This window comes from Pogoniulus pusillus, chromosome 1 (genome assembly GCF_015220805.1).
Source record: "Pogoniulus pusillus isolate bPogPus1 chromosome 1, bPogPus1.pri, whole genome shotgun sequence".
In the NCBI taxonomy this organism is placed as follows: domain Eukaryota; kingdom Metazoa; phylum Chordata; class Aves; order Piciformes; family Lybiidae; genus Pogoniulus; species Pogoniulus pusillus.
In genome coordinates, this window is record NC_087264.1 from 30125828 (window position 1) to 30153242 (window position 27415).

The window sequence follows — 27415 nt, forward strand, 5'->3', positions numbered from 1 at the left end:
CAAGCTTCTTTTTAGGAGTTCACTGTATTCTAGGACACGAACTCCTAAATCCAGTTGTGATTTCATTTATCTGGCAAATCCAGGCTTCTGCCCTGTTACTGTGGGTACATTCAGCACTGCCTCTGCTGCCAGACACCTGCAGTTTGAACAGCACAGGGAAGTTGTGTAAAGGCCACCATTTACAGGGGTCACACTCAGATGGTGCTTAGACAAACTGTCCCAGCTCTGCAGCATCCAGTCATGACCTGTTTCTCTTTCTGTGATTAACAAGAAGAAGTATATTTGAGCACAGGGAGAGCAATTATTTGCATACACCAGTAAAACACACACAGGTCAGGCTATCATTGTAAAAGCTCCTGCAAACACAAAGATTATTTCTACGTACCTGTGCGTATTGATCCTCTGGGAGGAGGAGGTCAAGCTACTGCCTCCCCAATGAAGCCACTGAAAAGCCAGTCCCTATCATCTCCAGGTAAGAACTAGTCACAGGGAGAATGGCTGACACCTTCAGTGGTATTAAAAGCAAGATTTGTCATTTTGGTTCTACCTAATGGTCAACAAATTAATAAGCAGGTGTGGCAAATATTAGCTCCCAATCAAGGAAGGAGAAAGGAGGTGCCTTGCTGGGAAGGGCTCATGAAAGAGCCTGTAGAGGCTGTATGCATAATCTATGGAGGTGCTTCCCAGTCACATTCTCAGTGAAACATGGAGCTCTGGTGAGTCTTCCAACAAGCCCAGGGTAAGGGAAACTTCAGGAAGGTATGTTGTCTTCACTGCTTAGGAAATATTTCACCATTCTCCATGTACCATTAATTCTGTCATTTTATCTGCTACCTACTGTCTCATTTTTTGTGTGAGGGTATCACACTGCTGTCTCCTCACCTGCCCAGGTCCGTCCTGAGAGATAGGGATATTTCTGGTTTTAGGGAACTGTTCACCCTAGGTCTACTGGCTCTGCTCCTCTTATTTTCCAGCCATTGAAGCTGTATTATCAGCTGTACCATCTGCACCCTCCACATTTACAAACAAGCCGGATCCACCATAAGCCAGCCATGAAGCCTGGTGGCCTTCTCATGGAGTCTCTGTGAAGCAGCTCTTAGTTTACAGACAGAATATGTATTTTAGAGACCAAAAGAACACACCCATTCCCAATTACAGGGAGAAGACAGGAGTATGCTGAGCCATCTACAGCTTGCTACAGGTAAATGGGGTAGGGTCTAGCCAAAGGATTTGTTGTGTGCTTCTGGGAACCAAGCAAGTCTAGGTCAGCCAGCAGAAGTTCTGCCAGGGAAGGGCTGTGGGTCTCAGCCTTTTCTTTAAAACTTTGCTTCATTGCAGTGTCCAAAGCCCAGCTGCTGATTCAGCACAACCCGTAATTAAAACTGTATCTTATGGCCCTTTAATGAATGGTGTAACAAATGGGAGTAGGCACTGACCACAAATCAAAAGTCAGTTCATTTTGGCTGCTCTAGTAAAACATGAGCACTACTTGCTTTGAAATAGCTCTTAGCCTGATGCACAAATGGTCTAAAGCATTCAGAGTCAACTCCACAGAAACTTACAGAGAAAGGTTTTTGATCAAGACACCAGAAGTGTCCTGTGCTCTTCCTCCCAAAGTGCCTGTCCTAGGTTTGAATAGTGGATAGATGGAATGAGACAAAAGAAATTACTGAAATCACTGCTATGGTCCTTGGTTTTAACAGAAAGATTTGGCTTTTGTTTGTTCTGGGTTTGTTTTGACTTGTTTGTTTTTAATTTGGAAATAATCAACCACATCTTCCTTGAAGTCCAGGGGGCCAACGATTGCTCTCTGCCTCCTAAATATTGAGTCTTGGAGTGATGCCAACTCTCAGAGAAATAAAGTGCTAGCCAGTGGCAAGAAAATGCAGTCTGATTTATCGTATACCTTTAAAGTGAGTGCTAGGCCTTTCCTACGTACATTAAACCCAGCAGCCTTTTAATTATGGATTGCTTATTTCTAGCAGCCTTAAGACACAATTATTATCTGTCTGAATGAAAAACCACCTGGGTGGCAAGGCTGCAATATAGGCTTGCTGGTTTTGCCCAAATAAAGAGACTCCAACGACTTCCATGGAAGTTTTAGTTGCATATATATATATATATATATATATATATATATATATATATATATAGTGGGCACTCATTCTGCAGCTGAATACAACCCTGTACATCTCTTGTGTCCGGAGCATAGCAAATGACAGTGACTGTATTTTTTTCAGGTTTGGCTGTTTTCATGCTCTTTTTCTTTCTGGGAATGGTCTAAGTTAGAACTCAGAAGAATATTTCTGAAACCAGTCAAAATAAAACAAGTATCATAGAAATGTTGAGCAAACCCAGCTGTAATGGTTCTGTCCATATTTCCAGGTGGCAGAGACAACAGCAGGCTGTGGTGGAAGGTCCAAATTATACCTAGAATCCATCCATCGCATGCCCTGAGCACCTGCCTGACTAGCCACCTTGGCCCTCCCCCCCCTATTCTTTTTCCCGGGTGGAAGAAGTGCAGGAGAGTCAGGAGAGTAGACAAAAGCCTCAGTGCCTCTCAGTCTATCACAGACACCGTATTTGGCCTTGTTTTGCAGCTTGCTTTGTTTGTGCTAAACACAGGTCCCAGGATGCTAGGCATGTGTCTCTCCCTTTGTGGAGATGCAACTCAAGGACTGGTCCTAGGGGTGGTTTTATCTGTTGCTATTGGTCAAAGAGGCTCATCAAAATGCTTAAAACCTAACAAAACGGTTTGTTTGTTGCTGCTGCTTTTGTTCTGTTCGCTACCGTTTGCCTTACAAGCCTCTACAGCTGGCAGCCCTGCCCCTGCCTGTGTCCCGCACTGAGCCAAGGGACCGAGACGGCTTGCCCCACGTGGGGATGCAGCTGTCCACCCGAGCTCAGCCAGGCCCACGTCCCTTTGACTCTGGCTGAGTCTAGGCAACGACCTAGCAATGGCCTAGTGACGTGTTGTGACACCGGGACCTGCAGGGCCCCTGCTCCAGCCTGCTGCTCCAGCTTGCCACTGCAGCCCGAGAGCTGGCTCTTCGCTAGGCACGGCACCCAGCGGACTGCTGCAGCCCACAAACGTGGCTCCTGCTTTGCCCAGGAGGCTGACCACTCCCCGGGAGCCACGGAGGACTTGCTCGTGTCCGTGGGCCTTCTCAGGTGACGCGCTCAACCCGAACTAAGCAAGCAGCAAAGCCCTGTCGCACCGCCACCACCTGGAAGGCCACCACGTGGCTGCCGCTAGATGTTCCCTCCTTTGTGCTTTTGGGTCGCAAGTACTGAGACTCTAACCGGGGAGTAAAGGAACTCTCTTCACTCAAGGCTGTGGAAGCTGATAGCCTTTAGTGGCAGTTCATGCTGCAAGACTCTCCAGTTATGAACATCTTCTGACACCTTTGCTAAACCCATTCACTTTAATCTGACTGTACAGATGCGTTCTGCAAACACAGTTTTCCCAGCCCCATCACGGAATCTCTGTGTGCTAATGGTAAGTTTGGGGAAATTTTCTTTCTATATTTAAACTATTTAATTTTTTTTTTTTTTAATTGGCCCACGTTGGGCGCCAATTAAAAATGTGATGGTTTGGGCATTAACCCGCCCCTCCCCCCCCCCCCCCCCCCCCCCACTTTTGAATTTGCCCCAGCTAACTCAGATGGCCTCTGGGAATATAAATGAAGCTATTTATTTTACAGCAGCAAATATACAAGCAGCTATTCACAGTATATACAGTTATATACAGAAATATACAAAGGATAAACAATACAGAAGCACAACTCCCCTCCCAGAAACCTGAGTCCCCAGGAGGGGCTCTCAAACCACCCCAACACCTTTCCTTGCCCTCTCAACCTTACCCCAGGTCTCAGAAAGAAGAGAGGTGCAGCTAAGAGGTTAGGGAGCAAGGTTAGTGGGAGCAAGGTTAATGAGATGCAGCTTCATCAAAGCCCAGAAGCAAAGTGAGAGACAAAATGGAGAAAGTTTTACTTCTTCTTCCCAGAGTTCTCAGTGTGTCTGTGAGCGAAGAGACACAATTGTTTTCATTTCACTGCCTGTTATCTAGTTCTTTTACCAAAACATCCCAGCTTGCTTCAAACTAGCACAACTCCTAACCCAGATCCAACCCCTCCTTAACACAGGTGAGCTGTACGCTCAGGAAAACTGAAGCAAGCTCCTTGAGTTTCAGCTAACCAATGCCACCAGCTACCTCCTTGCAAATGAGCTGCAGACCAACAATTTCTTCAGGGATAACTCTTGGGCAAGTAAATGTTTGGCAAGTACATTCTAATAGGAAATAAGTCTTGGAGGTAGCGCAAGCGAGGTCTGGACAATTTGTAAGCACAAGGAGAGATGGAGTTCATCAAAGGCATCTTTGCACAGGGATGACACAGGCTAATAGAAATTAATTTTCTGTCTCTAATATCTGCCTGGTATCACAGACCTTGACGCTTCTTTGGCATATGATGCCGAAAACAGACATCTTTTCTTTTGTGTTTGCTTTTAAAGCTACAGTTTAGCTGAGTGGGTAGAGAAATGCTTCCTGTTGGGGCTGAATTCACCCTTTCCACAGGGCCCACACAGAGTCTGCAGCACACTTTGAAGTTCTCTTTGAAACCTCAAAGCAGCCAGGCCGGAGGTGCAAGTCATGCATAGCCCCATCTGAAGCTGGCAGGAGGTGTGTCACCTGGTATGTGACCTCTCAGGATGTGGCTGGGGCAGGGACAGGGGGCAGGGACAGGCTGCATTCAGCTTGAGGTTAACACCATCTGCTCTGCCTGCATTTGCAAGCCTCCAGTCATTCACTGCTGTGTAGTGGTAGTGGTAATGAGCCTAGCAGGGATGAGAGTATCCTCCTCCAAGACAATCATAAATTGCATCCCTGATGCAAGTGCTATCTTAAAGAAATGATCCTGTATTCCAGGCCATTATCCAAGCATGCTGGAGAGGCAGGAGGTGATGGCCAAGATTTATGAGCACAGGAGCTCAGCAGCCTGAGGGGAGCTGAGATGGTGAGAGGGCATCAGGCCAGGAAGATCAAAGGACTTTCTGAGTCACCAGTTCATCAACTGAGTCCTTGCCTCCAAGGATGGGAACAGAGAGAGTGGGAAGAGGCCCTGCTGGGACCTCTTTCTCAACCTCCTCTCAACTGGGGATATCTTTCTAAATCTTCTCTCTCATGAGAATCTTCCATCAGCCTAAGTGAAGCACCTACTTCTGACCTGATCAGACAAAGCTCATTGAACAAGGTTAAACTCTGCTCCTTCTACCATACATATTACAAGCAGAGACCCCCCTGCAGCAGGTGCTCCTGTGGTCTTTCAGGGGAACAAGCAAATCGGATCATTTCCAGTGCCCTCCCACACAAATGCTCAGTTGGGATGAGTCACTGGGAGCAGGCAGGTAATCTCGGCAGTGTCTCATGCCTGCTGCACTGCTAGGACAGCACAGAGGGGAGCATACATCATCTCCAGGCAGGAGCACCTGCAGCGTATACAATGGTAAAAAACACCTTTGCCTTTTTTTATGTGGAACCTGTGCAGAGAAAGACCTATTTGACTTTGGAAATACCTGCTTGTGTGTGTGTGTGTATGTCTTGACCAGGCATGATGGTAGGGTGCTGTATAAAGCTTCCTCATCCTCACGACTGCAGGATGGTTGTATTGCATGCAAACAAAAATGCCCTGTGGATATTATGCAAGCCTGGTCTGCAGGAAAATGATTCCAGCAGTGATATAGGTGTTTTTCACACATTTTATTTGAGCTGTTTTCACTCATGGCAGCCAGGTGAGGACACATGCACAGGGTTTTGAGAATGTCATGTGTGTCAGTGATAGAATTATTTTTGGATCCTACAGATAGTGCAGTTTGAAAACCTTTGATGATCTGCCCTTTGTGGGCTGGGCACAACTGCTGATTCCTCTTGGAGGGCTGGGCATGACTCCTTTCTGATGGGAGTCAGCTCTCCTTTTCAGCTCCTGTGACAGAATTGAAACTGTGCCCAACAGGAAAGCTGGCGTGGGTTTGGCATTGACTCTGTCTCCCCTTGGCACTCATGCTAGGGTAAATTTGCAACTGAAATTCCAGAATTGGCAAGAAAAGGAGGAACCATTTTCTTGGCAGCCCTCCATAGGTACTCAGGAGAGTGGATGGGGGGTGGTAGCCACAGAACAGATGGCAGTGTGGGATGAAGGTAGGTAAAGTGGACAAAGATATGCAATAAGTGGATTTAACAAATAGGCTACACCACAACATGTGTGACACACGCATGTGGTTTGCCACAAAGAGCGTGATGCCAGGGTGATGCCTCACTTTATACAAATGGTAGGGTATCTGTGCCCTGGAGATGAGCACAGCCCTTCTGTCTCATAGTGTTATGATTGGCCTTCTCTTTCACAGAAAGGCAGTAAGGCTGATAGCAATCCTGGAGAAACTGCCACATGAGAAAAGCCTCAGTCACTGTAGCCTGAGGTGGGGCTAAGGCTGAAGAGAGACAAGGCAGCCCACAAGTATCTACACTGTGTCATGATGGAGAGCAGATGTTGATGGGAAGTGCAATAAACTCAAGACAATACAAAAAAAAGGCCCATATTAAGGGAACTGCTTGGGAAAAAAAATCCACGGTTCTGAGCCCCTTTGCTATTTGTGGCCTACAGATGGCTCTGCCTGGTTTTACACTTACTCAGAGATGGCTTTTTATGTTGTGTATCAGACACTTGCTTTATTTTTTTCTTTTTCCTTGCAGTAAGATTGCTTCTGCACAGAAAAATGTGTTCCTGAGGGCATCTGCCAAGGTCCTATCACTGTAGATTTCAGGGGCCTGCTAGATAAAGCAACCTTGGTGAATATTCAGTAGGGAAAATTCTGCTGATTACAGGGAGCAGTGCAAGATGAGCTTCCAGGTCTTTTATTATGTGTGACTCCATGACTATTGGTAGTGAAGTGAGTTCTTGCACAAAAGACTGTACTGGCTTTATTTATGCCAAGGCTGCTTCCAGGAAGGGGGAATTCATCATGTCAGAGATAAATGCAAACAAAGAGCTTTCTCTTTTGCCCCTTCTCTCCTTTTGGACTGTCCTCTCATCTGACATGGAGACTGTGGTGCTCTGTGTGTTCTATGAAACTTGATTTCCTTAAGACTCCCCCAGAAACAAAAAGACACTGAGGGCAGGATCACCTTGATATAGTAACTTGACTGTTTTCTGGGAACTGTTTGCTTGGTTAGAAAAGACAATCAGTGAGGGAATGCCAAGTCCCATGTGAGTGGGCTGCAGCAATGCCCTGACAGCCAGGCAGGGAGCCAAGAGAAGGATGCTGATCTAAGTTGCATCACCTGAAGCCAGGGCCCATGATTCCTGTGACCCATGAGACAACTCAAGGCTCTGACAGAGGAGTCAAAAGGTCATACCTGAACCACTGTCAGAGTGAGGAAAAATTGCCACCATATTCATCAGAGCAATAATACCTAGGATGGGAAAGAGAAAGCCCACACAAGCAACTTAATTACCTTTTTGGTGCAGGTAGCTCTAGCACTGCTCCTGCCATTACCTTCATATTTTAGAGAAGCCTGTGGTTGGCTGTGCTGCTTTCCATGAGTCTCTGGCAACTCTCTAATTAAAGGATGGCAGAAAGCAGCTAAAGTCTGCCCAGCTTTGGCTGTGAGTCTGGTCTGCAGAGCAGGAGGCAGCATCACAGCAGAGCATTTCTGACCTGAGGCAGGTCATCACAAGGGAAGAGGCATTTTGGGTAGGGTAGCTAGTTACCCAAATGGGTGACATGCAGAAGCTCAGGGGTTTGGCTACATGTTAGGGCTTGCAGTTTGCAGGTGGCTCACAGCAGCTGATCCATCACAAAGAGCACAAAAAGGTTTCTCCCAGATGCTGGACATGTGTGTGTGAGCAGGGCTGGCTGAGGGTCCTGTCTACACTGTGGAAATACCTAGTTAGCCTGAACTGGCTGGGCCATGCCCAAAATCTGTCTGTGCCCCAGCGGGGAGCATCTGACGTCTGGTATCAGCCATCAATTCAGGGAAGGATTTGAGGCCTTCCGTATAAACAAATAGAATCACAGCAAGGTTTAGGTTGGGAGGGACCCCAAGGATCATCCACTTCCAACCCCAGCCATAGGCAGGGGCACCTCCCACTAGAACAGGTCACTCAAGGCCTCATCCAACCTGGCCTTGAATACCTCCAGGGAGGGAGCATCCACAACCTCCCTGGGCAACCTATTCCAGTGTTTCACCACCCTCACTGTAAAGAACTTCTTCCTAACTTCTAGCTTGAATCTCCCCTCTGCCAGTTTAAACCCATTACCTCTCGTCCTGTCGTTACAAGACCTTGTAAATAGTCCCTCCCCAGCCTTCTCCTAGGTCCCTTTCAGATACTGGAAGGCCACTATAAAGTGTCCTCGAAGCCTTCTCTTCTCCAGGCTGAAGAGCCCCAACTCTTGTAGCCTGTCCTCATAGGAGAGCTGCTCCAGCCCTCTGCTCAGCTTCTTGACACTCCTCTAGACTTGCTCTAATAGGTCCATGTCCTTCTTGTGTTGGAGGTTCCAGAGCTGCACACAGTACTCCAGGTGAGTTCTGATGAGAGCAAAGGAGGAGAATCTCCTCCCTTGCCCTGCTGGCCACTCTTCTCTTGATGCAGCCCAGGACACAGCTGCTGTCTGGTCTGCACGTGCACACTGCCATCTCATGTTGAGCTTTTCACCAACACAGACAAGGGCACCCTGTGGGACAGGGTCAAATGCCTTACTCGGGTCCAGGTAGATGGTATCAGTTGCCCTTCCCTTGTCCACTGTTGCTGTGACTTCATTATAAAATGCCACTAAATTTGTCAGGCCTGATTTGCCCTTGGTGAAGCCATTGCTGGTTACATCTGCTTTGTTTTCCATTTGCCCTAGCAGAGCTCCATGATCTTGCAGCTGCGCTGACAGACACACACAGAAAATGGTGTCGGAGATGTTAGCTCTACTCGAGGCGACAGAACAGCCAACCAGCCCCGAATCCTGTGTGCATGGAAACGCTGCAAACCTGCTTTTGCCAAGGTGCTGCCACTGCCTGAGCTCAGGATGTGCTGGTCCTACTCACAGGCCAACCTCTGCCATAGAGATACAATTCCAAGAGAGATGAGTCCAAACCCACCCACACATCCCCTCCCGTTTCTGTAATTGCAGAGCAGAAAGAGAGCTCTGCAGCCTTGCATGTGGCAGCTCCTGAGGTGCATCTCTTTCAGGGAAGAGACCAATTCTTCCCCTAGCTTAAGCAGGGAAATGCCACTTTGATAATCCCTGAATGAGCTGCACAGAGCATCCTCTCGAATAGGGGGGGTCAGATAAAACAAGAGTGAAGCATGATGAGGGGGGGAAGGCAGCTGAGAATCACAGGTACTGAAGGAATGAGATGCAGCGAAGCTCCAGCGTAATGGCGATGTGGATTGCCAGCAGCATGACACAGGGAGAGGCACGGATGCTCTGATGAGCACAGCCGCAGGATGGCTTGAAGGTAAATGAGCAAAGCAATTAAGCCCATCCTGCAGGACAAAGGACTGCACATGGCAGCTGTCTGAGTCTGATTCCCAAGATATTAAAGATGGACTCTCATGTGAGCTAAGAAAGAGGTCTAGTTGATGAAGATATAATTTTGCATGGTCTGTGCTGGTCTCTGGCTTCAAAACCGGGAAAGGCTACACGTCCTGCAGAGGCAAGTGGCACTCAGAAAACAGAGATGCTCTGAAGGATGCAGGCAGGTCTGTTTCAGCCCGGCAGCCCTGAGCTGCTGCAGCTGGGCACAGTGGGGAGGCTGCAGGCAGGCCTGGGAAGCAGCACAGCCCTCAGAACAGGGCTGCTGGCAGCCACACCTTATAGCTCTGCTGCTTAACATTGCACAGATATGCACTGCTGAAGAGCACAGCTTGGGCTGCAAACACTTTTCGGCTCTGGGACCTTTCCAACCTGAGAGCTGCTGTCAGCCGCAGGTCTTGCTCTCCAGCAAGGCAGCTCACTCAGCTGCCAGCTTATCTGGGGAGAGCAGAGCTTTTCACAGGGTGCTGGTGCCAAGGGAAGGGATGAAGGTCACAGAGGGGAACGTAGCTGACAGCAGCACAGACGTGAGCTGAGGGGAACCAGGTGGCTTTAAGCACCTCCCAGCATCTGACAGAGCTTTCAAGCTTGGAGCAAAGCCTTTGTTTTCTGTATTTGCAGATACGGGAAGGTGCCTCAGGAAGGGTTTAATGCCCCCACAGAGGCAGACAGAAGGCTGGCACAGGCTTGACAGACGTGCTTCTGCTCCACAGCCCCAGCAACCAGCACCCGGGCGCTCCCTGCAGCAGGCACAGCTGCGCCCAGCCCTGGCCAGCTGGCTCCCAGCCCTGCCCACAAGTGTCCAAAGCTGAAATCCTGAGTGGCCTCCATGCCTGTGTGAGGCCAAAAATACTCAGGAGCAGGGATGTATTCCTGCTGTGCAGGGAGGGTGATCAACAGTGAGCTCATGTCAGGGGATGTTTCTTTGGGGTGGCACTGGAGGATGATGCTTCATGTCTCTTGCAGCATGGATCCACAGATCTCAGCTGCCCTCCAGCAACTCTTCTCTACCCATTCTCGTGCTCCTTATGCAACTGCCATCAGAGTATACATCACCTGCCATGGAGGCCCTGTCCACCAGGGCTTGCACTCTGCCAGGATGGAGATGTGGCCCTGGAGAGAAATGGTGAGCTTCTGGTGCTGGGCAAAGCCCCATGGGCAGAACTTGCTGCTGTGGTCTGAATGCCTTCAATCACACCATAGAAGGCCCTTCAGATTTTTAAACTTGTACAGGCAAATCCCACAGTGCCTCATTTTCCTGTGCTTGGCCCCAGACGACCTCTGAAGAGCAGACTGTGGCATTTCAGAACCTCAGATGTTTTTAGGGCAAATGAAGCATCGCCTGAATATTCTATCATCTGGTGTGCCTTAATTCACATGGCAGCAGGCTCACACTGAGTTCTGACAAGAATCAGACACCCACAGGGCCGGGCTATGAAGCTTCACAGCATGCAAGAATAACCTGCACGTGGATGGACGTGACAACTCTAGTCAAGAGTCTAAAAGGGAACAAGCTCTCTTGAAATCCCAGTCTAGATGAGGATTTCCTAGTCCACCAAGAGAAGGCCTGGTTGTCACGTGCTGTTTATGAAAGGTTAGCATGGGTCATCACCCAAGATGAGTGAGAGAAGCTCAGTTTAGTCTCTTTTCTGACAGGGATAATCAGAGATTAGAGAGTAACCTTATGAAGTCATACAAGGGCAAGCATAGGGTACTGCACCTGGAGAGGAATAACCCCAAATATCAGTACAAGTTGGGGGCTGATCTGCTGAAAAGAAGCTCTGTGGAAAAAGCCCTGGGAATCCTGGTGGACAACAGGATGACCAAGAGCCAGCAACATGCCCTTGTGGCTAAGGAGGCAAATGGTATCTTGTATTTTGAAGAAAGGCTGAGGGACTTCAGGCTTTTTAGCCTGGAGAAGAAAAGACTGAGGGATATATATATATGCTTATAAATACTTAAAGGGTGGGTGCCAGGAGAATGGAGCCAGTCTTTTTTCCAGTGGTGCGCAGTGACAGGCACAGGGGGCACAAACTTGACCATAGGAAGGTCCATCTAAACATGAGGAGGAACCTCTTTATGTTGAAGGTGGTGGAGCTCTGAAACAGGCTGCCAAGAGAGTTGATGTTTTCCCTGCCTCTGGAGTCATCCAAAGCCCACCTGGACACCATTGTATGCTAGGTGAGTGTGCTCTGGTATGGGGGCAGGGTGGTGGTGGTGGTGTTGGATTAGATGGGCTCCAGAGGTCCCTTCCTACTTCTATCCTTCTGTGATTCTGTCATTAATGTTATTGCTCACAGAGAATTGTCTTGTGAGGTACAAGATGCTTCAGGGTATCTTCTCATCTTCTCAACAATGTATTGGTAAATCCAATGTCATTGCTGTCATCCCCATGTAGATGACCTGGGCACTTTTGACCATCTCATACAGCATTAGACTGCTCCACCTGCAACTCATCTGAGCACTGAGCCTGCAAATTGCTCCCTGAATTCTACCCATTAAGATCCAGCCTCTGTGTAGGGTGAATCTGCATTTTCCTCTTGCAAATGCGAGAGGGCACCCACACTGGCACTTGTGGCAGGAGCCATAAATTCACATTAGAAGGCTGCAAAGCAATAGCATTGCTGTGTAAAGACAGGCTTTGAAAAGCTTGTTTCCAAATGCTTAGCAGCAGGATTAGAAGGTTGCTGGCTCTTAGCTGCAAGCTTTGCAGATGCTAGAGGCTGGCAAAGCAAAATCTGTATCATATGAAAAAGTTGATCAGGTCTGACTCTCTCCTGCTGTGAGATTACTTTTCTTACTACAAAGCATTTCTCCTCAGCAGTAAGTTCAAAGTAGGTATGGGCATTGAAGATAGTGTATTGTTCACCAGCCCACTGTTCTGCTGAGAAGTTGCCTCGCTTGTTCCCCAGCTGAGGTTATACAGTGCTGAGAAGTTGCAAAATTGCTCACAGCTTAAATGAAATCATGATAACCCAGCCTATCTTACCCTACTGTGAGCTCTACTTTAATAATCCTGCTTAATCATTAAACCACAGCAAAAGCAAGGCAAGGAGTTTAAGGCAAGAGCCAAGCCAAGGTGCATGAGAGCACTGCTCAAAAGTTGAACTGCTCACACTCGGCTAGAGACAGGAAGCTACATAAAAGGACAGCAAAGCTGTTGTGCAAAGGGTCAGAAAGATGTGGCAGGACATTTCTTATGCATTTGGACTGGCTGAAGGAGCTGGAGCCAGCTGTGAGTTGCTCTTGCTAGTCAGGAGTTTGCAATGGTGCCCTATTTACATCCTTTTCCCAGGAGAACTTCTCGTTATCTAGCACACTTACTCCATTCAAGCCTCGCAGTTGACATAGATGCTTTGACTAAACCTTCATGTCTGATGATTACTGAATGCAGCAGTGGTTGTTGGTGATTTTCCAGAATGCTTTACCCTCTACTGAAGGACACAAAGGCAGCAAATGGACACATCTATTCTTCACCCACTGTGCTGCATATCATCTTAGGGCAACCTATTTTTTTTCCTAAAGACATTTTTATGCAGAGGTTAAGTTAAATAAATAAATAAAATGGAAAAGCACAAAAGGAAGAAAAAATATATCAGAGACACACTTCTTCTGTCCCCCAGGGGGAGCCACTGAGAACAGGGATAGGCCCAGGGATGCAGCCAGGAGTTGCGTTGAGTCCAGCAGGATTCACGTACGCACGTGTGTGTATGACAGACAGAACAGATTTGGTCCTTATTGCTTTGACTTTTCCAGGATGCTCAATTTATTTGTGGATTTCAGGAAACAGACCAGTACAGTCAGATTTCTGTAGCTGGGCTCCCCTTCCCCCATCCCAAAACAGAAATAACTGTAGACTAAAAGCATCACCCATGCCAGATGAGAGTGCTAAATCCTGTCCAAGGCAAAGGACTCATCAAAATTACCAGGGGTTCACCTGAGTAGGGACTAACAAGAACTTCACCACAGTCTGTAGCATTTTGGCTGAAGAGACATGAATCCATTTCACGCTTTCAGACCAAAATAATAGACTGGATGGGGGGGGGGGGGGAGAACAACACTTCTGCCCCAACTTCCTTGAATACAGGGAGTGATAAGACTGGTATTGCTGGAATCCCTCCAGAATTTGGGGTGCTGACAACCAATTAATATTTTGCAGTTCAAAATGGGGCTTATTTTGTCTTCGTTGTCTCACTACCACCTCTTGTAAGATTTCACTGCAGCATGGAAACATCCTGGTACAACTTTACAGTGCATGGTGGTGGTGTTACTGTAGTAACTTATTATTACTAGGAGACCTCGTGTTAGCTTTATTGCTGCAGTACCCGGTACAAGCACGCCGCTGTTTGTCCACACGCACTGTTATTACTGCCTTGCTCCCCAGACTAACTTCCTGCAGCAGCCTGTTGTGTCTTATTGCTGCATTATCAAAATGCTACTTCACTGCCCCAGCCTCTGGTACCTTATTGCTACATTTATCCTGGTATTATTATGTCAGCTTACTGCCACTATTTTTATGGCTGCCCTGCTACCATTTTATTACAGTACTCTATGGGATCTTAGTGCTGAGTTATACTCAGAGTACATTAATCCATTTGCTCTAGCCCAGTGCTGTCTGCACAGGCTTCTGGAACCCTCCTAGTGCTTGTCCTGGTGCCATTTCACCACAATAGCCACAGACAGCTGAGATACTCAATTACCCAAATAACAGTGCACAGCCATATTTCACAGCCATAGCCCTGCAAGTATGGGAAGCTTTGTAGCTAAGCTTGCACAGCGTGGACATCATAAATGCTTTCCCAACTGCCTTTCCTTGAAACAATGGCATTTAGAAACATGAATAGAGGTGAAAAGCTGATCTTCTAACTCATCGTCAGGATGATGAGGTAGCTGGAAGACATGGGACGGTTACACAGCAGCAGATTACTGCTTGCAACACTCACTGGGATACGGGTGAGTGTACAAGAGTAGCATCACTTGGAATAAGCAGTATCATTAAAAAGCAATAATTCAAGGATGTGGTTCATGTGGAAGTAGTTACATGGGAAGTAAAAGACAAGTGAAGAGCAGTTCATACATGTTCCCAGGAGAAGGTCTTGTCTACTCTCATGTTTGGTTTAGAGAAATTTAGTCGGGAAATGAGGAGCAGAGCTCTCCTCTCTCCAGAGAGCATGCAGCTCTGTCCGCTCGGCTAGCCATTACTGAGCAGATTAGCTTGCACAAGTGTACATTCAAATGGCAAGCTGTTCAGCATCCAGGCCCCCTGATGTATGCCCATATGCATGCTCTCTGTGGCTGTAAAAATATCCTCTATGCCTCAACTGTTCAAACACAGCATATTCCCCACAGGCAAAACATTGTGGCAGCCAACACGACCATCCTGCAGCAACAGAGTAGGATGGACATGGCAAGGCGTTTCGATCCTGGCGTATGGCACATCTCCAACTTTAAGTCTGGCATTGCTGCTCCCTGCACATACCATAACCCAAATTCCACCTGCCTCATGCAGCCACAATCACCCTCCAGTCATGCCCGTGTGTGCCTCCGTGCTACAGGACGCTGAAGAGTACTTCCATGGAGCTACCCATCCTTTCCCCAGGAGAGACCACCCTGGCGACACTTTCCTGTCTCTGCTTTATGTGTGTATCCCACTCAGGAATGCTCTGCAGACCAGTTTGGAAATTCATGAGTGACATCCTGTGGAAAATGCCTCAGTTTAGAGGCTGGGTAGGCCTGGCAGTAGAGTAGCTTGGAGTGTGAGCAGCTGCTGGCTTACAGAGCCTCAGTGACACACAGCAAGGCCAGGTTTGACACAAACCCATCACCAGCAAGGCTCTGAGAAGAGCCAGCCTTTGCATGTTCCTAGGGAGGACATAAAGGACATGTAAGAATATGCACAAATGGACAACTGGGCCTGTTCTGTGAAGACCCTGCTGTTACCCAAGGGGACCCTTTGGCTGAGTGGACAACAGAGGACAAACAGGTCCTGCAAAGACCTGCTAAGTGACAGTTTGGAGAGCATCAAATGTCCCCTTCAAAGGCAGGACACATCTATGATGGTTCTGCAGTCCTGGAACTGTGTGTATATGTAAGATGCATTTGATATGAGGACCTCAGACAACAAGCTGTTAATGCAAACAGGTGCGTGTGAAGAACAAATGCCACACATCATATTCTACTGTACACACATGCAGGCATAGAGGATCTTGTGGACCTTAAGTAAAATCAATAATAGATATTTTTCTGGAGGATAAAAAAAGAGGTAGCAGTGAGAAATGTAATGGGTGAAGAGGGAAGGGCGTCTTTGTGACAGAAACTATTCTGGCCTGATTTTGTACACACACAGAGTTTAGATATTAGAGTAATATTTGCCTCAGAAGTGAATACTGCTGATGGGCAGCTGTCTACTTTGCTAGATGGTCTTGCCTAGGTAGGAATGCAGACTAATAGCCATATATTAATTTCTATGACCTGCACAAAAAGCCAACTTGCCTTGGCATGAAAGAAGAACAAGAAATGGCTATTTTCACATATGCTTCAGATCTGAATTGCTTGAGAAATACAAGAGGGTTTGTGGCACTAAGTCAATTGAGCCTTGAAATGTTCATATATAGGCAATACACTGTAAGGGAATGCAGTCCAGTTTCCTACCTGCAGCTAGTGCACATGGGGGTTTTAACTAAAGTTGCTTCAATTCTGTTCTCAGCCTAGCCTTTGCACTCCTGACAGATTGAAACAAGCTACCAGGTCATCTCTTGCAGTTGTGTTCATGGGCTGTAGGTCAGATGAGTTTTAGTGAAAGCTCATTTCCTCCAGTGGTACAATTTCACTGTTACAATGGAGCTTCTTGATGCAGTCAATTATCTGAGCACTGTGGTTTAGGAAGGTTTACCTGGCACTCAGTGCCCTGCCCATTCACATCCTACTTCTGCCAGACCCATCTCCATCAATTTCCTCCTCACTGTACAGTGGGATTTTGACATCTGTCCACAGGAGAGTTGCTTTTTCTGGTATGCACACGAGCAGATTTTAGACCTCTGGGACTGGAGCTAAAGTCCATTTCTGTCTGCTTGGAGTACAGCCTGAACATCCACCATTGAGGAAGTATGCAAACCCTTAAATAAATAGAAACCCAAATACAATATAAACCAACTCACTTTTAAATACTCTGTGTGTGTGTGTACATTACACATCTAAAACATCACTTCTTCAGCATTATGTAGAGTCTGATCACATTTGCACTACACACACATGCAGACCGATTCCACTGACATCAGAGGATCTGCACCAGGATAAGATTCTGACTCAGTGGTGCAGATCCTCAGGTGATGAAAATCACTCACACTCTCCTGACTTCAGCTGAGGATCTGCCCATCATCTCTGGACATGCTACATGCTATTGGAAGAACAGCGAGTGATGAACTCAAAACAGTGGCCTCTATTTCTTTTTAACATTGCTTTAAAGGAGAGGAGACATAGGAAAGAAAAACAAATGTCAAAGTCAACGAATCTGCATTTGAGATTTTGTGAGAAGCAGCAGCAGCTTCCAGTAGATATTTCATTTGGTCCAGATGGCCACAAGCAAGGGAGCATGTGAGACTGCGGTGCCATCTATTCAGCCATGTGTGTGCCAGGGAGAGAAGAGATGAAGGCAAACCACCGATCTCTCGCAGCTCTTCTTTCTCCAGGCTGCGGTTGGGTCCATTCCCTGTAACAAGACAGCGAGCTCTTGCCTTGTTCAGCTCCTGCCTATGGTGAAGTGTGCTCCTCCAAACCCCAGTCAGAAACAAAGCACCTGCAAAGAGTTCAGCACGTGTGAAGCTGTGTGGGGAGGAAAGTGTCGATGTAAACTGTGCAGAGAGGCACTCTCCCGGCACATGGCTCTCCACTTGCGCTTGCTCAGGCTCTCTCCCCCACGGGGACCTGCTCTCCCCAAAATGCCCCGTCCTCAGCAGTGGTCCCAGGTGTCTCCCACGGGGCGGTCGGATGAAGCTGTCAGGAGGACTGCATCAGGCCCGTGAGACGCTTGCTTGCCAGAGACTTTCCCTGGAGAGAAGGACAGACAGACAGACAGAAGAGACCCAGAGGTATGAGTGATTCTGTGAGCTGTTTTGGCTGAGAGAGGTGGGGGCCTTTCCCCATAGTAGGACACACATCTGTCCACCCCAACCCAGCCAAAAGGGAGAGAAGTGATTGGGTTGAGCATGTCCCCAGCATTTCAGGTGCCTGTGGTTTTGACCCAGGCAGATGGTTTGGCAAGGTTTGCGGCTGCTGACGTCCAGGTGACTGTCGCTCAAGGCTGTGCCCCAGGACATGGTCCTATATTTCCTTTCTCCAGTTACATAAGAACTGGTGATGCAAAGCCTTGTTCTATGCTTGCTGCTGCTACTGTCCTACTAGTAGCAGGCCATGGGTCCCACGCAAAACAGTACCCCAGGCCAGGAAGGGCTGAAGATCCCAGAGTGCAGTGAAAGCTAGGCTGTTCCTCCCACAGCCTGTGAAGCAGTACTGTGGGCACTGCATCTGTCAGAAACAGATCTAGAAAAGAAGTAATTTCAGAAATAGCTTAGCCTGTTACTACCCTGCTGCCACTCTACTCTGCTCACTCCTTGGTCTCCTGTCACTCCACTCCTTTCTGCCCTCCCTACTTTCCCCAGCCTCCTATCCAAGCCACATGTGTGTGTGGCCACGGCAGCCTTGCTTGCACACTGATGGCATCAAGTGACTGTCAAGACAAGACCAGGGAGAAGGTCACCTGCATGTCTGAATCCCTTCATGGCTTAGGCCACGCAGCCCCTGAGTTCAGGAGCAAGGGAGGACCTGCAGCCAATTCTGTCCATTTGCAGGCAGTGGGAAGGGGACATCCGTGGGGAAGCTGATGGCTTTGCAATTACTGATGTAATAGTGAAAAAATGTTTCAGGTATTGCAGCAGTTGCTGTGCTGCTTTGGTGAGCTTCCCTCTTGAAAAACAACATTTCTCTTAAAGGAAAAGATGTCCTGGTTGAAGGAAACATCCAGGGAATACCAGAGAGCTGCAGAATACCTAGCAGCTCTTCAACAACCTCCTCTATGGTACTATATTTAACCAAGATTTCCTTTGCAAGAGAAAGTCTTACTAATTGCTGTTTGAAAGAACGAGCATCAAAAAGAGCAGGAGAAACAGATTACTCAGTGAAAAGGAGTATGTGCAAAATGTAGGAGAGTCTGAAATGTTAAAATTTAGCAAGTCATCTGAAATGACTCTTATTTAACAAGTTAACACTCCAAGAAAAAAGAAACACTTCCCCCTCACTTTTAAACTCTTCCCATGTAGGGCTGTTCCAGGAGGATACAACAGTTCCCTACAGAAGCTTCATTTTGTTACTCAGATCTGAGCCTTCCACCACATAATTTGCTCAGTTGCACAAACACACATGGTCTACTCTGGCTGCTTTTTTGTACACAGGCTTCTGGAAAGACTGCTGGCATTTGATCTGACCTGCCAGGGCCCAGAGAGCCACAGTCACAGCTCTGCGCCGCTTCTCTTCCAACAATGCAGCTTGCATCCCGAGTATGTCTTGGGAAGGACCAGCTCTGTCCTAGTGCTCAGGAACACGCCAACTCTGCTGCTATTTAAGACAAGCATGCTTCCCTTCACTATTTGATAATAATAACAATTATTACTACACTATTTAACTACATTTCTGGGTTGCTCAGCCCAGTGCTACCCCCGGAAGATGTGCAAGCCTTCTGCATGGCAACATGACAGTGCTTTGGGGGCTGCAACCACAACCATCATTTTCCTGCTACTAAGGGATACCACAGAAAGAGTGCTAAGGATCCCATTTATGGGAAGAATAAGAAGCTGTGGGTGTGGGTTTCTAGAATAACAACATGTCTGGTTTTAGAAATAAGAAATTGTTAGTTTCCACCTACATTTGGCTATTTCCTTAGAAGTAAAAAACCCAACAAGTAAGCCTTTGGTTTGTATAATGACTGCTCAGTCAGACTCCAGCTAATCTGTGACAGGCAGTTCCTCGTTATCTTCTCACAGGCAGGCAGCTTGGGGGTACGCCAGGAACAGGGTGCAGCGAGGGTGAGAAGCTAACACTGCTGCACATCCAGCCCTGACTTCAACATGCTTGTGTGCAAAGCGGGCTAAGGGGAGAGCTGGTGGAAAGGCTGTCCTGGCAAAGGTGGCAGGCCAGAAATGGAGCTGATGGCTATGGTCTGCACAGTCTAAAACCTCTCTCATGGGTTTCTCAGTGGTGATTGCCTCTAGCTGCTGGCAAAGGCAGTGGGTTCCATCTGCAGCTCCCCTGTCTTGTAGGAAAGGTGTTAGTTCAGGACCCCAAGTCTGATAATTGGCTTGGTATCAGAATTCCCACTTGCAGACTAGGATGAGTTCCCAGAGTGAAGCCTAGCTGTCCAGGAGGATGACTGAGTCAGGGAAATGTGAGGTGCCAACCAGCCTCAGGCACAGGGACATGCAAACAGATGGGTGGGAGAAGCTCTCTTTTAAGACAGCAAGAAGCAAGCAGCAATGATGTCTGCTCAGTTGTTGTGTCCACCTCTGTGATTACACAGATGGTGAAAGGATCTCCAGAATCACACTGTGGGATTAATGCTGTGCTTTTTTTGGCTACAAGCAAGAGTGCTGGGGTGTAAGTGCAATGTTCAGCTTTGGACAGGAGTAGCCCTCAGTGACAGGCACCATCGTGCAGAAGATTTTGCTTCAATCCAGTGCAGAGAGAGGTGGCAGCCTCATGGTATGGGTCTGAGTGATATGAGTATCTGTGGGCTGGAGGTGGGTGGGATGCAGGCATCTGCTTTGGGGTTCTCTCAGACATCCTCATTAAAATAAAGAGTATCAGGAAAAAAAGATATTTTTTTGAAAACTGGTAGATGTTTCCTTATATTAAAGTGAAGAAGAGAGCAAACAGTGTCAGAGGTAGAAATGCTGGATGGGATCTGCTTGCCAAGGTAAATCCATATGAGCCAGCTGTTTTCACAGAACTGCTACCAGCTTACACCAGCTCAGAGTCTAGCCCATAGGATCCCTCTTTCAGGCTTTTCCCTCCGGGGCTTCTCAGGCACAAAGTCTATCAGGAGACACAAAAAGCTTGTGGTGGCCAAATGATGAAACCCAGAGCGAAGCACAAGTGACAGCTCCTTCAGGATGGTGCAGCAGCTCACCCCTCAGCCAGCCAGCAGTCTCCACAGGACCCTCAGCCTGTCGATACAAACCCACCTGCCCTGATCACCAAAAGGTTGTCCATGACCACCCCTGGAGGTAATTAAGAGATTTATAGATGAAGTGCTTAGTAACATGGTTTAGTGAGAGACTTGGCAGTGCTATGCCACTAACAGTTGGTCTTGATCTTAAAAGCCTTTTCCAACCTAGACAATCCTATGATTCTATGATGGCATCAGAATGCCTTAGCATCACTGCTTTCTTGTGTCCAGAAAAGAGGCATCTGGCTGAGCAGGCACGGGTGGCCTGTGTCCACCTTGGGAAAGCCAAGGTGAGATGCACTCCTGTATTTTTTGCAATCCTGTGACCCTTCCCTGAGGCTTGTGCAGCATGAGTGTCTGAGACAGTCAAGAGAAAGGCTGCTCTGAGAGCTGGAGGTGGCTTAACCAGTTCACAGTTGGGTGCAATACATGCCCAGAAAGTTCAGGCCCAAGAGGATAGGGCTCATCTGACATTCAGACAGGATTCCCCCAGGAAAATGTCAGAGAGAGGAATTTTTGGATCATTACAGTGTGAATGTTTGACACTAGGAACACCCAGTTTCTTTACAAAGGTTCAACTAAAGCAATTATCTTTCCTTTCACATCTTTTTGTTTAGCATGAAACCAGTGGCTTCTCCCACATCTCTACCTCTCTTCTCTCCACTGAAAGAATATGTCAACAGCCTCTGCCTTATTTCCAGAGGAAATTTCATCTAAGCTGTGCTGGCAGGGGATTTGGGAAGCAAATGGTTTCAAGCTCAGCACGTTGCAGCGCTTCTTTTACTCTGTCTTATGCATATGCTGAATGACTTAAGGCAAGATTGGAGTGGATATAAGGAGTAAACTTTTTACATGGGGTCTAAAGCTTGCAAAGAAATCCCTAATCCTCCAATTGCAAAATATTTGTCACTACTAATTAGGGTTATGACAATTAAAACCTCAGACTGTTGCTGCTCAAAAAGCAGAGCACAAGCAGTAGGGCATATGTTGTGTGTCTCGTTGGTTGCAGGAAGGCTTCCTTTTCTCTCATGTCCTGCAAGCAGCTGAGCTGCAACACAGCTTTCAAGCAAGGATCACGTGCAGCTTTGCTGCATCTTGGTAAAAGTGACAGCTGGCACTCTCTGTGCAGCTAAGTGAATGATTTTTTTTACCCCTGGATGCTGGCATGACAGGAGCCTCAGTTTTTAGAGGCAGTGAAAAGCATGAATTTGGAGTAACTGAAGGAAAACACCATGGCATTCTTAATAAATCTTATGAAACTGTCCCCCAAAATCTGACTTTGAAGTATGTGGCCTATAATACTGCTGGGCTAGATGGTAGGCAGAGGACCACGCTGGCACTTATGGACCATCAGGACTCTCTCAGTGATGTCCAGTAAAGTCAAGACTAATCTACAGGTCATGCTTAGCATCCTTGATGATGGAGCCCTTGCTAAGTGGCTACAAAACTAAAGTGCAAATTGCAATTAGCAATTACTCTAATTAAAAAGGATTCAGCAATTTAACACAGGCAAAAGGGTAAATAAGAGAGAAGAAAAATAGTATCTGAGGTTTGATAGAAAAAGGAGACAGCCTTCCTTTCAAGCCTCCTGTAGGAGGTTTTGCTTTTATCTACCAAACTCAGCACTCTGCACAGTTGAGAGAGAAGGCTGTGAACTAGATCTTGAAAATAACTCTAAGTAGAAAGTTTAGTTCTATCCAGCACCTGTGCTTTCACACAATGTTAACATGCTTTGCCCAGCACAAAGTGCAGTTCATGTATCTGGCATGCAGAAGCTCACCACCACCAGCATGCATGAGCCAGCACTCTCATGCATGCCATCAACCACCTACCTGGACACCCAGACAGGACTTATCCCACAGGAAGCTCAATGGGTGCAGCAGGCACGAAAGGAAGCATCTGGGGAGCTTCTGGTATGGCAGCGCAGGCTCCTCTTTCTGCCATGTCAATACAGACCCAAGTGCTTTCATGTGGACTGTTCACCTCCATGTTTCTACCCAACAGCTTACTACAGCTTCCCTGCTATAGCTGACTCCACTCTTGCTTTCTACTGCTCTTCTGTGCTCAAGAGTTGTCCTTTTCCCAGCCTTTTGTTCACACTTCTGCAGCCAGAAGCATCACCTTCCTGGGACAGAAGCCATTTTCTGGGAAGCGGCACTGCCCCATCCCTCTCTAAGACTCCCAGTAGAGGACTGGGGTGCATCTGCATCTCTGTTGGAGATGAGTGAAACCCTATGTCCATCATCTTGAATCTGAGGTTTTTGACATGGTGACAGGCACTGCTCAGATTAATCATATTTTACCTAAGGTACTACAAGACCTTTGGTGGTGGGCAGACAATGTTCTGCCACCAAATGTACGTAAGAAGAAAGAGATGGCCAGGGCTCTGTCCCTGCCAGCACTGTTTGGCTTTCAATGTTATATTGCACTGCAGATCTTGGGGAAATCTTACTGTGGTGTCATTCTTTTTATTAGCTTTGTCCATGAAAAAAATACATTGCAAACATGAGATAAGGTCATATAAATTAGCTATGTTAAATGTGGAACAGAGCTAAAAACATCCATGATGAAGGAAAACAACTTGGTTCAACAGAAAATAAACACAGGTATATGAACTAAGAACTTAGCTTACAGAAATTAGCAGATAGAATGTGGTGGACAATGCCACCGATTGCACAATGGCACAGTCTGAAAACAGGAGCTTAGAAGTGTCTGTATGGGGTAAGCAGGGGAGCACCTGCACCCATTCTCACAAGTTGCCCCTAGACTGCTGCAGAGTGGGCTAGGGCTTGACTGGCAAGTTACCCCAGCTTCTCAGGACTACTGCTAACCAGTGAAGCTAAGAAATCCTGGGTTAGGTTCCTACACCTGATATCGCACTTTCTTCTCTTCCAGCTTATATCACTATGGGAACAGATCAGTGCTGCAGTCCAATTAAAATTGGTGTTGCCCATACCCATTTCATTTTGTGAGGATTTCCTAGGTGAGGCACTGCACTTTGCTTTCCAAAATACCAGCACACTGCTGCACACAGCACAGACCAGCAGCTAACACAAGCCCTGTACTCACCCACTCCTAGAACAGCTTTGTAACAGTGGGAGCTCTCCTCTGTTATCTCACCAGTAGTGGGAGGAAGATCCTCTTCTGCTGTGGAGCAGTCTGGACTCCTTTTTTCTAGGGATGTATTTTAGCCAATTTTTGGCATCAGGTGAAGCAGCCTATGGACAGCTTAATCTTACCACACTGAAGGAGGGCACTTCAGAACTGCCCTGCCAGGTAGGTACCCTTGGGTTATGGATAGTATCCCTCCTTCTGACAAAAAATGGGAAGACAGACATGCAGATGGATCACTGCAGCCAGTGTACAATGGTGTAGTCAAGTGCTTTTCCAAGCCACCTCAGAAAATGTCCTTACTGCCTGTTGCTGGTCTAGCTCTTGGGTGATTCAGTTCTTTCCTCTGTATATAATGAACTCCGTTTAACTGCCTTCAGTGGGACTGGGAACCAGATATGTAAATACCTTGCACCATAAGAGGAAAACAGAAATACCACCAAAACATCAAACCCCTCTAGAGCAGCAGAAGAAGCTTGGCTGAGATCACAGCAGGGTGTAAGCTCAGCATCCCCCTGAAACACCTTGGTCCTGGTTCAGTATCTGCAGCTAGTAGATAGATCTATCTCATCAGGAAGGTACTGACTTTTATCTTCCAGAGTTTGTATGTGGCTGGAATAAAAGAGAGTAAATGAATACTAAGTATATCCTGAGTTCCACTGAGCCCCAAAGCACTTCACAAACCATACACAGGGATCACTCACCCACCACTTGAAGGCAGTGACCTTGGGGTTGAAAAGTGTAGTCCTGCACCAGTAGCACTACCCAGCAGTGTTTGTAGGAAGGGAAGTGAAGAATATCTTATCCAGCAGAAACAATGAACAGCCATCCTGTCAGGGAAGCCCTGCACACAGGGCAGACTGTGCAGCACACATGCAGCACCTTCAACCCACCACTTGCCAAACTGAGAAGCGTGCAGCACACACATATTCCAGGGAGGGACAGATGTCTCCAGCAGGAGCAGATGAGATGTACCCAAGCAAGCAGCAGCCAGGCAGTCATGCACTGAACAGACCAGGTACCCAGTCCTCTGCAGTGTTACGTACTGGCACTGGCTAGGTACTGCACTTAGATGAGAGAACAATTAGACAACAGGATCCAAATGTTGACTGGATCCCCTCCTGCTTCAGGTATTTTCTGATGCTTTGCTTCACCTATGTAATGCAAGTTCTTTAGCCCAGTAGAAGCCAGTATTTGGTAATCACTGGAGTAGTGGAATAAGGTTTTTTTAAAGCAAGATATCCACCAAACAGAAAAAGAACCCTTTTCCCCAGTGTTTTTTTTCTTGGTGCCAAATCTAAGAATCCATCCCTGTCAACCTTCCTTTCTAGCTGTCTGTTTTGACATCCAGTTCACCAGCATCTCAGTGTATCATCTTTTTATACTTTCTACTTTTTCTATGATCATTCTCTACTCATAATGGCTTAAACCTTCATTTCTATTATACTGCAAATCATGAGTACTTCCTATGCCCCTAAACACTGTTTTCTATTTATGCAAGCTTGCAGACCTGGGAAAGTGAAAAAAGTGGGAAAGCTGGTAAGTATATGACAGCTCTATGACATTATCAAGGAACCAGTTAAAAAAGAGAGCCCTGAAGATATCAGGCAGCAATTTTTTTTCTTCAGGCTTATGCCTGTGTTCATGATTAGTATTTGTAATATATCACAGTGGTGCATAGCTGTGCAAAATAACACACAGCTCACTCGAGAAAGATAAGATCATCAACATATTCCATGCAACATCACAGTCATGAATTAAGACAAGGATCAGGACAGTTAGAGTGAGACTTGGAGTCTCATCCAAGAGCAGGCAAACCAAAAGGACATAAAAACCAGCATGAGGCGGTAGCTGTGGCCAAAGGATGAAGCCAAGTATCAGGAAGACAGAAAAGCAGTAGGAGAGAGGACCTGGAACATGGACTTGGAGGTGAAAACTGCTGACAGCATCTAAGAAGAGACAAGCAAGCAGGGAGGATAGACACTAAGGCTTTCAATAGCTACATATGAAAATGGATACACACAGAACCAAAACTAAAAGCAAGACTCAGGGTTTGACTGGGTACTGAACTGGGATGCACCTACAGCCTAGGTTAGTTCAACACAAAATATCCAAAAGACAGCAGAAAAACGAGGACAGGAAATACTGCCATGCAAATTCCAGCTTACACCACTGCAAGGAGAAGGTATTTTAGGCTCCAGGCAGAAAGAGTCCACTAAGCAGGGCAAGTATACCACATACAAAATCTCCAAACCCATTCTTGTTCCTGGAAAAGTCATCTTCTCATGAGAAACCAAGACAGGACATTGGCTCCATAGTCATTAAGGATGTAATGTGGGACTTTGCTTACAATGCTATCAGATGAGAGGACAAACCCACTCTGCTCTTGCTAACACAAGGACTGCAGCAGCTCTTGCATTCCAGCTTCTGCCTTCTGCAGTGCTGTCCCCCATGGTTAATGAAGCTGGGTCAGCCTGTCGATTCAGGCATGCACCTACGCTTGGGAACTGAAACTATCTTCACTCTTTATTGAGTTGCTGTCCCGTACAAAATGCTCCATCCATAACGGCCAGCAATCTTTAAAGAAAGCCCTTTCTAATGAAAACTTCCATTCTTCACAGACTCACACAGAGTGGTAGGAGTTGGAAGGGGACCTCTGGAGATCATATAGTTCAACCCCTCAATTCTTGAATTTCTCTATGCTTACTCTATAGTCTACTTCCCAAGCAATCACCTCTTCCTTCACCTTTTTCTCCTCCTGCACTGAGTTGAATTATCACCTGGAAAAGCTCACTGTTTTTTCATACCAGACTCCTTGATACATTTTACACCGCATCTTTTCTCTGTATCCGATGTCTTCTCCAATGCTGACTTCAAATCTCCTGAGTCTTTCAGACTCACTTACATATGCATATTTCCTCTAGGACTTAACAGGAGGGCTCCCTTTCCCGTCAAGTATTACAGTTTCTACAGACTGTAAAGATGAAGGATAAAGTACAGCCTGCAGCTTATCACATGCAGGCATCAGCTGCAGGTAGCCAGGGCAAGCCTGTGAACAGTGCACCTCCACGCACACTGAGGTGGACCACTATGGCTTGAGGAATGAGGGAGGGAAAACACAATGGAAGGGATTTCCCACAGATTCCAATATCCAGCCAAAAGTCTGGCATTTGTGTCTTCAGCCTCCCCCAGTCCTGTGTAGCACTCTCTAGCTGAGGCTGTTGGTTTCATGTGGAACTGCCAAGTCCTCCCATTGCTTGGGTTGAGTTTCACAAGGGGCTCTGGCCAGCAAATGCACTTCTCCTACACTGTGCAGCTCCTCATCCTCAGGTAGTGGAAGAGATGTACAAAGGTTTCTTTACCTTCCTTAGGTAAAGAGGCTTTTCAGCCCAGGCACACAACAACTAACAGTGTGCCATGCCAGCTGGTTCAGACACAAGCTGTAAAAGTTCTGAATAAATGGTATGTCATGGGCTCGCCACTCCCTCACCCTTCAATGCACAGAGA

At 47.0% G+C, this 27415-nt stretch overlaps 1 protein-coding gene across 3 annotated transcripts in view; it reads right to left on the minus strand.

Annotated features, from left to right (window-relative positions):
• Positions 1-13317: 13317 nt before the first annotated feature.
• Positions 13318-27415, minus strand: part of RGS6 (regulator of G protein signaling 6) — a 298915-nt gene continuing 284817 nt past the window's right edge. For all 3 annotated transcript variants that reach the window (XR_010303040.1, XM_064147162.1, XM_064147198.1), the window contains one exon: positions 13318-17628. Coding sequence is in view for 2 of the 3 variants with exons in the window: in XM_064147162.1 (XP_064003232.1) it covers positions 17578-17628 (51 nt within the window). In the remaining variant the exon portion in view is untranslated. The remainder of the gene's footprint in view (positions 17629-27415) is intronic.